We start from the raw sequence: 17083 nt of genomic DNA on the forward strand, positions 1-17083 counted from the left end.
CATATTAGTTCAATGGAATTGGGAAACTGATAAGGCGCAAGGAAGGCCAGCAATTTTTTTGTTCCACACCTGAATCAGAAGAGTGTATTAGTTACCGTATTATGCCTCAGGGGGGAATTTTGGTTTTGGTTTGTTAGAGAATATTGTGGGCTTAAATAATTATCATCAATCTCCCACTTACCACCAATAGGGGCATGGCAATCCTCTAGAATGCATTATGGTTTCTTTTGCCTGCACACAGGCAGGGTGGTCATGTGTCTGTGACATCTGGTAGACGGAGTACAGCATGTAAGCAGAATAGGCTATATGACACTCAGGTCTTCCATTGCCTTCATCAATTACTTGTCTAGTACTACAAAACCGTAGCAATCGCCCAAAAAAACGCCTTGCAGTTTTACGTGTCGCCCTTTGACGGCCATTAGCTCCTAAACAGCGTGACCTAGATGATTCCTTGACAGGAGATTCGAAGTTATCTCTTACCAAAATTCATTTACTTGTATAAGGTATATAAGCTAAGTTAATATCCATCATTTTAGCAGGAAGTTTTAATGCAGATAGCCAGTTTCTAATGAGGGTGTAGATGCACACGGATGATGCAACTTCTTAGCTACTACTGCCACAACAAAGCCGTCAGCGTATCCGCTTACTTTAGCCTCTATTGGTAGTGGCAACTGCAATATTCCGTCATACAATATATTCCATAACATTGGTCCGAAAACGGACCCTTGTGGTACCTCACCAGTTACAGTGTATCTCTTGATCTATTGGTCAGTGTCGTATAACAAACAGTAGCCTATCGGACCGTTTATAATACGCAATAAATATGCCGGAGTTTTGAGATTATGTACGAATACATTTTCCACATATAATCTGATTTTTGCGCAATATTCTTTGGTGCCATGCCTCCGCCAGGTAAGAAATATTGAAAGCTCTATCAGCTATTCTGATCAGCTTTTTGATTGCTTCAAGCGCTTTCTGTCGAAACCATATTGGTTGCTAGACAGTCATCTTCAACCTCTTCTATGTGTGTTTTAAGGCGTTCGCAAATCAGTCGTACCAGAATTTTTCCAATTGTCTCTAACATGCATAGTGGCCAATATGCACTGGCATCTCCAACAATCGTTGTTGTTTCCATATTTTTGGGAAAATACCAATTGTTTTTTTTACTTGAGCCCAAATCTTCAGTGAAAGATATGGGATGTCACTTAGCGCCGGTGGTTTAACATTTCCGAGGCATGCAGTCGCATTTATAACCTCCGTGTTGGCAACAATCGGCACAGCTAAAGGCTCTGACTCTTCGGGGAAAAATTGATCTTCTTCCTGCATGTGCTGTGTTAGAAAAAGTGTTTTCAAAACGTTTTTAGCTGAACTGAACAGGCTGCTCTTCGGGGTCATAAACTTTGGACATGAACAGCTCATGCGCCCTGCCCCAAGTACTTTCGTCGAGTTTATTACAAAGCCTTGAAACCCGTACTTTTCATTTTTATAGTTTTTTTCTAGTTCTTTGCGCTTGGTTTTGAAAATTTCACTTAGATTTGCATCTACTGATTCGTTAAAATCTTCATTTAACACGAGTTTGAATAAATCCTCATGCTATTGTGGGGCCTCGAATTTATTATACATATGTACATAAGCATCATAGATATGCATTTGCAGTTGCAATATTTCAATTTTTTATTGCCGCACCTCAACATTCCCAGCTCAATGAAATAATGGCTTAATTAAGAAAAGTCACATCAAACGCCAAATGCACAGCTTTACAACTAAAGTCAAAAAGTTGTCAAAAAAAAAAAAAAAAGTCACAGCTCTTAAGCCTGTGCTCAAAGTATTGAAAGCGCAAAAAACCAACATTGCGAAATTCAATTATGAAACGGAGAAAATTCACATCATTTACAAATCACAATTATTTATGTGCATAATGAGACCCTAATGAAGTCAATTCAAGTGATCGTGCCAGCGAATAGATGTGTCTGTGCGTGTGTGCACATAGGCATTTGCATGAGTACTCATAATCATGCTCATGCGCATGCGCGTCGCTTTCATGTAATGACATGTGTCTGTATATTCGTGTAGGTGCCGCAGCGCATGATTTTAGACTCATAATATATGTCTAGATTTTGGAATTGTCCTCGGCACGCAAGCCGCGCGGTTCGGCTGCTGGGCGCCTTGGCGCATGTGCAACCAACCACAGCTGGCGCAGCGCGTTTACATACAGACGCACATGGTATTTGGCATGTATGAAAACAATGAGACGCTATCTGCCATCAGAGCGGCGTAAAGTAACGCAATCATTTGTCAATTTGGGTTACTGCGGCTGATGTGGGGATATTGTGTCAGAGTTGATAGCATGTGCGTGTGTCAGTGTTTTTCGGCTGCTAACATTGCCTATTACTCACCTACATAGCTACATGACATATATGCCTGAATTCACATATATTTGAGCTTAGAAGCTGGAGCGGCAAGCTGGCACTCACGGCATCCCACTGTGTTGGCTGTGACGGCGGCAGCCACCGCTTGCGATTGCCCGCTGTTGTTGTCACTCGCATTGCTGCTGCATTGCGTGCTCAGTGAGCTTTAAAGTGATTTATAAAATCAAGCATACGGACATATAATAAATGCATTTGTAAAGGCAGTGTGTGAGTGCTATTAAGCATTCATTTCCACACCCGCCTTCAACTGCCTTAAGCTTTCAACACTCAATTGAATATTCTTTAAAATATTGAAAATATCGCGTCGAGCAATTGCAAATAAAGTCCTGGAAATGGCATTCCACCTAAATATAGTAAATAGTTTAAGTTTTAATTAAAAATTTTTTTTTTTACTTTTTTGTGTTCTCAACTTTTTTAAAAATTATTTAAAATTTTTTTCTTTCTTTTTAAAAAGTACTGTCTGGTTTTTTTCAAAATTATGTTCACACTTTGTTTTAATGAAATTGGAAAAAATTGTTACAAAAAACTTAACAAAAGTTTGCCTTTTTAGCATTTCGACACAACATACTTCGGCCACCAGTGACCACAGCTTAAATCTTGTTGCGGTTAAGCGCAGCTTTTTTAGTTACCTGCAATTATATTTTTCGCATTTTCAATTAACTTGGCGCAACATTTGCCAATGCTGTCAGCCGTGAAATAGCACAAACTATGCAACAACTAATTCCGATAAATGCAAAAATTTCAAGTGACTTTGAGAAAAGTTAGTAAAGAGTGCGGCATGATCCCAGCTGCTTAACTGCATGAACTCTCACCTAAATATTTTTGCATTGCTGGGGTATTGAATATTACTCAAATTCAATATTGAGTGTTGAACAGCATCAGCCACTGGTGCCTTTGACGGGTTAATGGTCGGGTGCTATCGTTTAGTGCGCCTTTGACTGAGATGTTCTGTCGTCCAGCTGGCGGGCGTCTTGGCTATCGAACTTCATATTTACCGGTAAGTATAGCGTGCAACTTGTGCGTGGCGTACAATGTGGGTCAAAACTTTTAGCCCGCAATTAGTTTTGCCCTTTTCGGTGCGCAAGTTCGGCGCGTAAGTCTTTTGTTTGCTCAGTGAATTTCGATTTACTTAGCAAACTCAGTGCCTTCAACCCAAGCGGCGGCGCATACTTTAGTAAGCTGTGTGCAACCAGCAGCCGTGGCAAGCGCTGAAGATTGCACAATGCGCAGTAAATGCATAAAAGAAGTGCTGGAAAATGTGGGGAAGATAATTGAAAGAAAACCCAGTCAAGCAGATTGCAAAAGTTTCGGCTGCCATTATGCATGGCCAGCGAATTTACCTGAACGCTCTTTTAATGTGTGTGAGTCAGTTGAAGCGTGTGAGTGAAGTACTCTGCAATTGCATTGTTTTATTTAATATTTTTTTTATTATGTATATATGTATGTGTGTGTGGCATTGATTGCAAAATAAATTGCATGTGTGCTATTTTACTTTGTCTTAGAGAAAAAGCAGAAGTCTCGCTATTTTTTGCCACAATTCATAGTAACAAACAGTGAAAGTGCAGTAAGTCAGTAAATTCAAAGCGAAATGCATGCGATTCCATTGTGCTGGAGCGGTATGTAGATAATGATTACAAATACAGTAGGCAAACAATGGCTCAACTGCTTCGCGAAGCGCCTAACACATTGACACATTAGCCAAAAGGTACAAGGCGGCACAGTTCGCAGAAAGGGGGACGATGTGGCAACAATGCGGTGGGGAGCGGGCGACAAAGATCGTAAATTATTAGGCAGCGCATTGCTTTGGGAGCAGGCGGCGCTTGTGGTAGTTTGCCGCAGCAAAGTGGCATACGCTAGACGCCGTTCGCGCTGCCAAATAAGAAATTACAAAGACACTCGCTATTTGTTGTATGTTTTTGGAAAGGTAATTATTTGGTAATAAGGAAGCGCTACCCATATAAATAAGCAAACAATTGGCTCAATAAAAGGTTTAATTTACAATTGATTGCGCTTAGGTTTTAATGGCCAGCGGTATGATGTAAATAATGGGCAGAAAAACAATGTAGTTATTTATTGGCAAAGTGATTTTTACAGTTATTTAAATGATCATTTGTTATTTAATCAACTTCTGAAACAAATGTGCTTGGCTTGTTGCAGAGATGATTAAACGCTTAAATGTTTAAATTTCTTGCAATCCATTAGCCGAAATTATGACTACTAATCTTATTGCTTTTTAATAATTATTAAAACAATGAAATATTTTTATTACTATAAATTGAAATATTTTATAACGGGTGATTTTTTAAGAGCTTGATAACTTTTTTAAAAAAAAAAACGCATAAAATTTGCAAAATCTCATCGGTTCTTTATTTGAAACGTTAGATTGGTTCATGACATTTACTTTTTGAAGATAATTTCATTTAAATGTTGACCGCGGCTGCGTCTTAGGTGGTCCATTCGGAANATCTTTCTCTTTGACACCATGTCTGATATCCCACGTGATCTGTCAAATACTAATGCATGAAAATCCTAACCTCAAAAAAATCACCCATTACAATATATACTTATAAATTAGCAATTAAAAATAATAGTTATTGTCAATAATTGAAATTTAGTAATAATTGGAAAATAATACACAGAGGTTTCATAGAAAATTTATCTAAACTCAAATCTTTTATAACCTGAATTTTAAATATTCTTCAATGAACATATGATCAGAATATCATTTCCTGAATGAAGATAAAATAAACATATATTTTTGCTGCTTATAAAAGGAAGGTGCGGTTTATGTACCAGTATCTTTTTGCTCCGATAATTTTTTTTTTTTTGAACATTTCTCTCAAATAAATCATAAGTGAACTGGCCTTGCGCCACTAAGTTCGCGCTGTTTGTCAATAGATGGCTCCAACAATTAGTGATTTTGATATATCTAAAACATGGTAGATTTAATTTAGACATTCGAAAAAGAAACTGCGTTTTCACAGTAGAGACTTTTTTTATGTGTGATATACTTTTGGTTGTGCGTATATGTCCGATTTTTTTTGCCAAATATGGACTGTCCCGTAAAAAATTGACCCTTTTGTTCCTTAAGATTATCGTAACAGTTTATGGCATTAGTGTCAATGGGGACTTGTTTTTTTCTCTATAATCTGACGATTAAAAAAATGTATAACATTTGGTGTCAACACTTCAAACTATTAAGATGTCTAGCAATCAAGAAAAAGTGCGCGAATTGGTTTTGTCCACTTACCTGGAAAATCCAGAATTGAAATATTCAGATATAGCTAAAAAAAACTGGAGCATCGGAAAGTACTGTTAAAAGGGTTGTTTCGAATTACAAAAGGGCGAAAAAAAGGTTCAGGTAGAAAAGCAGGTGCAGAAGGAAATTTGGCAAAAAGAGTGAAGGATGTTTTTAAGCAGAATCCCAAAACTTCAGTACGAGATGTTGCTGTTAAAKCAGGTACCTCTAAAAGTACTGTACAAAGGATAAAGAGTGATAGTAAGCTAAACACATATAGAGTTCAAAGAGTGCCAGATCGTTCCGATGAAAAGCTCAAAAACGAGCTCGAAATTTGTATGAAGGATACCTAACAAAATTTGACTGTTGCGTGATGGACGACGAAACCTACGTTAAGGCAGATTTCAAACAGTTACCGGGGCATGAATATTATACCTGTATGAAGAAGGGGCAAGTACAGAGAAAATTTAAGGAAAAGAATGTACTTGCGGTTTGACAAGCAGTTTTTTTGTAACACAGGGCACAATCAATTCAAAAATTTATATTAGCGAGTGCCTTCAAAAACGTCTTTTGCCATTTATTCGCGAACATGAGGGTACTGTAATATCCTGGCCTGATTTAGCAACCTCTCACTATTCTACAGCTACCATGGAGTGGTATGAAAGCAATAATGTCAATATTGTTACAAGAAAAGCGAATCCACCTAATTGTCCAGAGCTTCGACCTATTTAGAGATATTGGTCTCTAATGAAATCGAATCTCCGGAAGAGTAAAGGTACTGCAAAAAAATTTACAAGATTTTAGAAATAAGTGGCGAAGGTCGTACGGTACTATCGATGAAAATACTGTACAAAACATAATGAAGGGCTTTAAGAAAAAAGTAAGAAATTTTTACAGAAAATAAAAATTTGTTAAATGTTATTTATAATTTGTAATCTCTATAGTACTCATTAATAAGAAATAAAACAAGACTTTAAAAAAATTCTTTGGTTTTCTTGTTATTAATGAAAAACGAAGGGTCAATTTTTTACGGGACAGTCCTTAATTGTCATTTGCGGGGAGTGTTGATTATATTCTTTCGGTGAAAGAAATCTTCAGCGAAAGCACATCAGGAATCCGATATTTAGAAGTAGAAGCCAAAAACCTTCCAGAACCTTGAGTTATAGACGTTGCTCGATGAGGATCCGGCTTGAATCTTAGATAGCATCACAAAATTAACAGTGTTATCGTAACTTCAAGATTTGCCAAAAATATGGGAAAAAGTTGTGGCTAGCGATGGGCAATACTTCGAACAATTCATTATTAACAATTTCCTTACAACAAAATAGCGATTTCATTGAAAAAAACAGCGGTAACTAGTGGTGTGCAAATATGATAGTTCATTCAAAATGATCAACATTCTACCGTGGCATAATAGTAAAAACTGTCTAATACTTCCCTGAAGCTTTAGGTTCGCCCTTAATTCCGACTAGCAGCGTAATATTTTTCTAACATCCACCAATTTTATCTAACTTATATGTATGAATATAAGTAAATGTATATAATATCGTGTCGAATATACATAACGCAATATAAGTTAAAATTCGATCTGGAATGTTTCGAAAATTCCCCTGCGAGTCCACTGCAACTCCTCTTCGATCGTGAGATGTTGTTTATCGTTATGTTCATATTATCGGTAGATTGCAGTCGTGCAAATGATTTCCCACCACCATACCATAAACAAGTATACAAAAATATGAGTTATTAAAAAGCATTATCCTTTAAAAAACTTTCTTCCTTAATGTGAGGCTCAAAGCTTCCATAGAGTTTTTAAAAATTTCAAACATAAATATTGAGAAGTGTTATGTAAGTATAAAGTCTTTGGCTTAACACTGAAAGACCTTTTTTTCGTGAAAAAATATGGCTTTATATTTCGAAGACATCTTTTTATAAGTAATGTAAAGGTGCTGCAACTATCGATTCGATTCGAAAATGAGTTTACTTTTAACTCGACGTCATCATTTCACTGAAAAGCGGCTGGAGGATAAATTTAACGCAGACCATGGGGCTTTAGTTTAGAGCGCATTTTCTTCAATCTACCGCCAACTAACTCACTCAATTTTATTTTAGGATCACCCAAAAAATTTAAATTTTTTTTTTTTTTTGCGGACGTTACAGCCCCTTGTAATCTTTATGAATATGGGCATGACTTGTACTAGTACGGTTGCTTCACAAATCAAGAAACCAGTACTTAACCGTTGAATATATTGGCATACAATAATCATATTTACAGCATCATTGCTTTTGCCATCAGGAAAATTTTTCAGGAAAATTCATTTCCTTCATTTCTAACGAAAGTAACAGCGATAGCATCACTCAGAGCAATATCTTGGGCATTGTTCGATTGTAAGTCTAGAAAAGGGATTTTAGATTTGGTGCAATCATTTTCCGCTGCAACCATTTTGATATTTTAGTAGCGACTTTTTGTCCGTAGCTGACAAGAGAACATGACAAAAACTCTAACATTTTTTTATAAGTATTTGAGAGTTTCGTATTTTTGGATTTTTCGTATGACATCAAAACTTTCTTTCTTAATCATTAATTGCTTGCTTATTTTTTTGAACTCTGCTTATCATTCAGGTAACCCCAAATCAATGCTAATTTATAAAATATTTCCTATTATACCTTATATACCTTATATACTCTTTGCTTGCTTCGTGACAGCATGTGGCACACTTTGTATGGGCACTCAAATGGGCAGTGCGTGCCAAAGCATCCGCCGCAGGCGTTTATGGTAATGAGAAGAGGAAATACGAAAATGTGTAAAATAAAATTAAAATAAAAGTCAGATGTTAAATGACAGTAAGATAATAAACTTGTTTTCCCTTTAAAGCCATTCAAAAGCAAGTCATCATTTCACTAAAAGTTCAAATTCGGCCTACATGAAATTTACTCTGCAGATTACTTTTATAAATAACAAAATGCCCAAAAATTTATGAAACATTTTATTAAATTGTTATCTTACTAAAATTCTTCTTCTTTATTGGCGTAAATAACGGTTACGTTGTTACAGCCGAGTTATGTCTCTCATCCGAAGCTGTTCCAGCTCACAACTCTGGGAACGTTACTTAAATTACATATCTCTAAATTTGTATTTTCCCTTCACTTCATCTTACATTAACACTGGAAATTATAAGCTCTAAAACTACATGCAAATCTACAAGCACTGAAAATCTTTCTTCCTTAAATTTAATTTTTTTTTTAACAACTATATCACACCTAAATTTTAGGTTAGTTTTCAAATCAGCAATGTCTTCCTAGTGAATTCAAGTTTTTTATCTCAATCTTGAAATCCGCTTTCTCACTTTCTCCACACATTAGTGGAAGTTTATGTGCTAATTATTCACTTAATGAATCGCTATAAACAGCTAATGAAGTGATGCGTTTTCAACGAAGTGCGTTTTACATAATGCGATTTGCATTTATAATAGCTTTTATTGAGGAAATTGATTTGTGTCGAAATATTAATACTTTATGTGTCTCTAATTGACATTTATACCGTTTACAATTACTTAATTAGTCACAAATGTCGGAAAGAGGGCAAATTGCAATACGCTCCCAGCGGATGGTGATTAATGAAGGCGGACATTTGTCGTTCAAATCACCACAAGGATGATTTTGATTGTTATTTTCTTATATTTATTTTTTACAACTCAGATGTTTGCACAAATGATAGACAGTTTAAAATAAGTATATATTTATATATGGTACAAAACTTTTTGGTATTCCGAAAAATATTCATATAAAAACACTATTCAATACTATTGTAGTAAATGTACAATAATGCAAATTCGGTAGTAAGATCATATATAATATATGTTTATATCGTCAGCTGAAATGCAAAATAACATATCATCAAAAATTCGTAATTGGTTTTCTTATTGATTACAATTCATTATTACATAAGTGTCAGAAATTTTAGGCTTCTGTGACCCAAAATACCCAAGTTATATTAAAAGTGCAAAAAAAAATTTCAACAAGTGCATGGCTTCGTTAAACAAAATAACGTATCATCACTCATGTAAAAATAAGAGAGTATTTTTTTGTTTTTATAACATAGTTAGTCTTGATTAATTATTATGTTTATTTCTATTGGTTATGCGCAATGTGCTTTGGTGATATAAAGTAATTGATTTTTATACTGAAAGTTATAAAACAGGGAAAAAAAGAAAAGTGTCGCGAAATAATTAAAGATTCTGAAAATAATAAAGAAAGTTTGCAAAGTTGTAAAAAAATTGACAAAAGGGAAGAAAATATAAAAAATCGAGTGTATGGTAAAAAATATGACAGCTTAGCAAAAGGAAACCACGAGAAATAAAAGCAGCATGCACATCTATTTATTGTGTGAAAATTGCAACTCGGCATTGTTCTCTTTATTCGGAAAATGTGCGGAAGGAGATAATTGAAAATTTTTGGCAAATGTCATGGGACCAAAAGAAAGTTTATTGAAGTTCATGCTGAAAAGCGGATTCACGACGTTCACATTCAATATCCTATTTTTTGCATCGTAAATAATTTTTGGTATTTCGGCAACTAGGGTAGGAAGTTGTTTGAGTTCCAGTGAACTTTATAGCACTCAATTTGGTCCTGAAAAWAAAAAAATTTTACAAGTGGAAAATCGAAGAAACACAAAGCGGGAAAGCCCCATCAAGATAAATTTAATTATTTAATTAAATGGTTGGAAGACATTCTGAAACTAGAATCCGTATACAAATAAATTTTATTTTCAATAAGAACTTAAATCGTACACAAATGTCTATGAAGTTTATTCTCGAGACTGTAAATCGCATAATGCAAATGGTATCGCTCCTATATATTTCCTAAATTTTATGAAATTTCTAAATAAAAATAATTTATCGATTTCTAAACCAAGAAGTGATATGTGTGACACTTGCATATCGTTCGAATCAAAAAATATCTCAGTGGAACAATATGATGTCCACAAAAAAGATATAAGAGAAATGAGAAATGAGAAAAGAAAAAAAAAAAAAAAAGAAAATGACATTGAAAGTGGTAAGGAGGGCTTATGCTCCTTATTATTATATGTATGTACATACATACCAGCGGTGAAGCTTATTCCGCAGTCAAAGGCAAATGCTTCTTATTACAAAATGAAACATCAAGTTCATAATTTTACTTTGTATAACACATTACTCATATATCTGACAACTTTGTCTGGGATGAAACTGAAGGCAGTCTTGTTGCTTCGACTTTCGCAACAATTACAATAAAGCGCATAAAGAAAGAAATACTTAATACGCCAAACATCCATCACTTTATTATATATTCTGATGGTCGTTTTACCAAAATCGGAATGCAGTATTATGCAATGCCTTAATATCGTTTTGTGTAGTAAACCACATTACCATTGAGCATAAGTATTTAGTCGTAGGGCATACACAAATGGAATGTGACTCTACTCACTCACTAATAGACCGCAAAATGAATAATATACAAATTAATTTGCCCTCCCAAGATGAACTAATGAAAGATGCACGAAAAAATCCATATTCACTTTCTAATAGCCTAATCTAGAGAGGCGTGTTAGCTTTAAGAAATCGGTTTTTGATTGAAGCTGCTTCTTAAATTCATAGATAATGAATACTGATTTCAAAACCGTATTTTTCTTGAACTACTCGACTTATTTTATGGTTACTCGATGTTTTTTGAGTGTTTCGGCATACCAAACAGAAACTAAAATAAAGTACCGTAAACTATTATGATCAAAAATATTAATTATTTCATAATGAATGGAATATGAAGGATCAGGAACGATATTTCTGTTAATCATAAGCCAATTTTATAAAAACACAAGTATATGAATTTTCTTGCGAAGTCGTTACACTATGTCATATAGTACAATAAAATTGATTTTTTGGACAAAACCAATTTTTTTAACTGATTGATTTTTAAGAGAAAACTAATAGTCGCCTGAAAAAATCAATTTAATAGTAGCAAATCAAATCAATTAATAATATAAGTGTTTCAGTCTTATAAAGTTATAATTAACGAAGCGAAAACATAGCACTGAGAATTGTATGTAATTGCGTAATCTCATTTTTGTTAACAAGTGTAAAAATTTTTGATTTTGTGACGCGTTATGACAAGTTGTGAGTACTCTAATAATGTAAGTACTAAATATATGGAGATCATCTTTTGTCCTCTGATTTCAATGGCATGTATCTTCGGTCGAGCATCTGTGACAGAAACGTTAAGGTTTCTAATCAAATGTTCAAAATAAAAATTTTATATTTGAAAGATAAACACTGGCTTAACTTTAAAATCAGTTTAGTAGTGAAAGAGAATGCTATTTCAAACTATATGGGTTCAAAATGAACTGCGGAGTAGGGACAGGGGTATACTCAGAAAATCTTGATATCTTACTCTTCATCCGTCCACCAAACTAAGCTAGCATCTTCTAAGCGGAAGTACTGCGTTTGGAGAAAACCTGTGGAGTTCTTATTAATAACTAATTGGAGTAAACAGAGATCTACTACATACACAGATAGCCTTGGCGTCGCCAAAATGAAACTTCAGCGTGGTCAAAAAATGTCAGAAGACTTTAAACTTACTAGCAGGTGAACTCGACACTGCTATAATTTGGATTCTCGGTAGCAATAAGATTTTTGACATTGAAAAAGGATTCGAGTTAGCCAAGTCAGGAACCTCTGTAAACGACTTGGAGGCAGAGATGATACCCTACTTGCTAGGAACTATCAGGAGAAAACCCAAATAGACCAAATTGCTAAGATGGAAATATTGTTTGTCAAAAAAGTCTTGCGTTATTTTCGCTAGTTGGCGGTGAGACCTTTTGGAAAGCTCATCTCACTCGCTAACACGTGTTTAATTGATTGTCGATTCTTTTAAGTCATTCGTGAGTTATAGCGTCGCAACCATGGAGCAAAATAAAGAGAAAATACGGCACATTTTACGGTAGTACTACGATAAAGGCAAAAATGCATCTCAAGCCGGCAAGAAAATGTGTGCAGTTTATGAAACCGCTACAGTTTCGCTGAATTGGTCGAAAGAGACCGGCATAGTAGCAGCCGTAGCATCGGTCAAGAGCTGGGCATCAGTCATCAAAAAAAATTTTATGAATAATTGAAAATTCAATAAAAATACCGCAAGACTTTTTTGACCATCTAATAAATAGTATCAAACTGCAAGATAGCGAAGCAGATATAGCCAAAGTATGTGAAGGCAAGAACTAAGAGTCTACAAAAATAATTTATTACAATACCTCACACAAAGGACATGTTGTATATATGCAACAGGGAAATGAAATTTAACCCATTTTATTTCTCTGTTCATTTAAACCACTTCAATTCTCCGTTTAGGTCCAACGTCCAGGAAAAGGGTTTAAAGACTTACAGCCATTGGCCATTTAGAGAACATTCATCAGGAAGCAAACCATGTTTATCTGCAAAAAGCGTGACGGAGATAAATAGTTTCTAACATAAAAATACTGACATATTTATTTTTCCTTATATCTTACTAGTATTGGTTGGGTCAATACGCAGCCAAGTGTACTGTTATTGCAGGCATAACATTTCGCTAAGCTTTCCACAGTTTCTGTTCATTTTGGCGTGTGAAAATTTCAAGATTTAAGAACCTATGTAAATAAATCCACTATCTGAAATCTAACGATACTCTTAGACAAAGCAATGCTAAAAATTCTTATTTGATTCTAAGTCACTGTTAAAAGGTTACATGGGTTTACAGGTTCCAAAAATTCGAATTTCTTAGAATATTGTTCTAAATTTTCAAATTGATCGGAGTAATAGTTTCAGAGATACAACCTTGAGAACTTGTGCGCTCGAGGCTAGCTAGGCTAAGTCGGTTGGCAAGATTTCTCGAGAACTACTCAAATGATCTTCATGAAATTTTACACAGGGCGTTGAGATACAATCCTTAAAGACTTGGATAAACGAATAAGTAGTATATTGGGAAAAAAAAAATTCCGAAATTTTTTACTGAAACTTTAATTTTTTTATTTGAGTTTAAAATATTTTTTTCAAAAATTTCTTTGTTAATAGTGTATGTTTGTAACAATAAAATATGTATTTTTTATATGAGAAAAAATTTGTTGAAGAGGCTGTTTCTTACCCACATGGGTTTCATGCAACTCTTTAAACAAAACTAATTCTAAGCCTGGTTTCCTAGATGAATTTGACTGGCGTATAATTGATATTTTTTCACAAATTACGTCTGTATTTAGCAAATAATTTCAGATAAACGATTTCAGTAAGCAAATAGCTTCAGCAAATAATTTAAAAAACTCACCTTTCTTTGCATCTTGCGGCTCCTTTACAGCTTCCTTAACATCGGCTTTGGAGGATGTGACGGTAACTGCCGAGTGCAAAAGCAAACACAGGCCGATGATGAAGTATTGTTTTTGAAATACCATTTTAATTACTCGTAAAAGTATTTGAATGAAATGAAAAGTCACAAGTAACAAGCGGGAGCAGAGCTAATTCGCACCCCGAAGATAAAATGTTGTACGAATTTTCGTCTTTCTGTTATTTAATTTTCTCTTTGTGGTTATTTCAGTTTTTATTGCAGAAAAATTTAAATTTATGCTTGTTTTAACTAAAAAACAATAGGAAATAATATTTCAGACAACACTCAACGCCAATAAACTGCTTAAGCAACAGCGGCTACAGACTCAAGTAAATATAAATAATTAAATAAAAAAAAAAAAAAAACAAAAAACACAAGCGACCGCAGGTGAAAATTGGAGAAATTTCACTTTTGTAAACGGGAAAAGTTTACGCAGCAGAAATTAACATGATCGTGACGCCGCTGAAATGCCAGCATCTACGTTTTCTTTGTTTTTGAGCAAGTTATTCACAGCGCTGTGGCAGCTGGCGGCTGGGGACTGGTTGTTGCTTTAATTTTTGTTTTTGTGCATTGAGTTTTGTTTTGTTTTGTGTGTGTGCGCGCGTGTTGACTCCAATATGCGATTTGACGTGTGTGGGGTCAGTGTTGCGGCCAACGCACTGTTATGCCATTGACTAACGGTATAGCTAGTAGAAAACGAGAGAGAGAAAAAAGTGCGGCGGCGGTGGCTACTGTGCGCCAAACCAATAATTACGCGCAGGAAAAGTCGGTTTCATAGCTGTTGGCTACGCTCGAGTTTCATATTTGGTTTCTTATTCATGTGTTTCTACTGCGCATGCATAATTTTGTTGTAATTTTGAAGTTATTAATATAAATTTTATATAATTTTTTTTTTCATAAAAATTTCAAATGGAATTAGCAAAATCGTAAGCGCGTTTCGTAATTCAGGCAGTCAGTCAAACAGAAGCCACATAAAAAATGCAGAGGAAAATATGCACAAAAAGTGCAGAAATAAAGCAAAAATAAACTAAAAATAAACTAGAAAAACGAGCTTCGATAAAAAATAAGTAAATAGTGGCGTGTAAAAATTATGAAAACCGACACTTTTCGCGGCTTTGCAAACTATTAGAGCAGAAACTTATCGAATTCAATGCGATCGCGTGCAAACTGGAATGCAAAATAAAAATTAACAAAAAGAAAAACAAAAACCAAATTAAAAAAAGTTATTAATTGAGAAGGTAACACTGCAAAAAGTAGTAGCAAATAAATTAAGGAAAAAATATTTTTTATTTTTCTACATTTTATAAATAAAATGAGATAACTTGTTTTCGAACCAGCTGTTGTGATTAATTAAACAAATTAAATTATCTTTGAAAGCGTTATGAGTTTTCCGCACTTTTTATAAGTCCTTTTTTCTCATATTTATTAATTATTTGATATTGCTTTCTTTTTGCCTTTTAAACTGTTTGTTTTGCTATTTTTTGAATTGTTTATTTTGCTTTCGTGCGCGCTTTATTGCGTTGTATTTATTAATATATTCCTGCACACGGAAATTAATAATTTTGTCTTGCTACATAACGGCAATGCACTTGCAACATTATTCATGAATAAACGTTAAAATATGAACTTTTATGCAAACACATGCAGACACATTTCCGTCGACACCAGTTTTTTGTTTTGTCACTCATTTGATCACTAGATTTCAGATTTATATTGCGTTTCTGCAAAGATCAACGATCAACGAACACCGATCACCGATCACCGAACAAAGATCAACACTAATCGCACTTTAATTGCCGATCAATCACTTGTTACTATTTTTCATTTAATTTTTTTTTATTTTGCTTTTACAAAAGGTGATTGCTTCGTTTTCTCACAAGTCAGTTATATTTGTAGCGATCGTGCCACATTAGTAACAGCACACAGCACTTTCGATTTTCGACGCTGAAGCGCGCTCGAGTCAACAACTTTGCCAAAACACTTATTTCGAAGCGTTGAAACAACGGCGACTGCAACACTCACTCACAAATGACGGTGATGATACTATAATGGCTGACTGTTGCCGATGAAAGTCGCCGTTGCGCTGTGATTTATCTCACTGCAGCTGCAACGAGCGCAACATATGCATGCTCGAGTATTCACAGTTAGACGCATGTGCTGCAGCGACAGTGCCGAAATTCGTGCTCACGACTTTTCCCTTCAAAAGACACGTTTTTAAAGCGAAATAGCTGACATGTTGTCGAAGCGTGAGGGAAAACTAATATTCATATTATAACGGTATATATGTATTTCTCATTGAGGCATCATTAAGTATTGTCAACGACTTTTCACAGTTTTTCTTTTGTAAACAAATGTTTAACTTTACTTGCTTTCCACTTTTCAAACACACATCTTTCTGCGACAAGTCAGCAAGCTGCAACACCGTTTTCAATTAAGTGTACTAGCGCAAAATCGCATTAAGCATGTTACGCCAACAATTTACCTCTCGAATACAATGAACGCGTACGCTCTTCACGAACGCCCAACACCGTTTGTTCGCTGCTCCATTAAGGTTGCAGTGTTTTAAGCAGCTTGCTAAATCTATTGGCCGGGCTGTGCTCAAATGTGTGCTCCAACTCTCTCTCTCTCTCGATCAAATCGAAATGAACGATCTGGCGAGCGGATGAATTGGCTGATAGCAATCGGTGGCTCCGGTTTTTATGAATGAAAATGAACAGCGCACTTTAGCATATGTGGGGTTGTATTTAGTGTGTGTACCGTGGTTTTTGTTTACAATGCCTTTCGTGGTACACCTGGCACGCTCGATCAGCTGTTTCGAACCGGTAGTTTTAGTAAGTGACCGCTCGATCGCTCGTATCTGCCTGCCTACGAGCCAATTCTCGTATGGGTTTTTGTTTAAGCGAAACTTACGGATTTCAACGAATGAAAGAGCACGTGGTGGTCATTCGTAATTGCTTGCTTTAGCCATTCTTTACTGACAAGAAATCTCGGATAAAACAGTAAACTAGTTTGTAGCTTTTTTGCTTTTGGTTTACAA

At 35.1% G+C, this 17083-nt stretch overlaps 1 protein-coding gene across 1 annotated transcript in view; it reads right to left on the bottom strand.

Moving 5' to 3' along the window:
- The window catches only part of LOC108973022, an 85783-nt gene extending 69219 nt beyond the window's left edge, over positions 1-16564 (bottom strand). Inside the window, exons 1-2 of the mRNA XM_018940011.1 lie at positions 16412-16564; positions 13990-14295 (exon numbers count right to left, since the gene is read on the bottom strand). Of these exons, the coding sequence (XP_018795556.1) occupies positions 13990-14113 (124 nt within the window). The 5' untranslated portion in view covers positions 14114-14295; positions 16412-16564. The remainder of the gene's footprint in view (positions 1-13989; positions 14296-16411) is intronic.
- Between the last annotated feature and the right edge of the window lie 519 nt (positions 16565-17083).

Source organism: Bactrocera latifrons, unplaced genomic scaffold, assembly GCF_001853355.1.
Source record: "Bactrocera latifrons isolate USDA-ARS-PBARC rearing strain unplaced genomic scaffold, ASM185335v1 scaffold_45, whole genome shotgun sequence".
Taxonomy (NCBI): Eukaryota; Metazoa; Arthropoda; class Insecta; order Diptera; family Tephritidae; genus Bactrocera; species Bactrocera latifrons.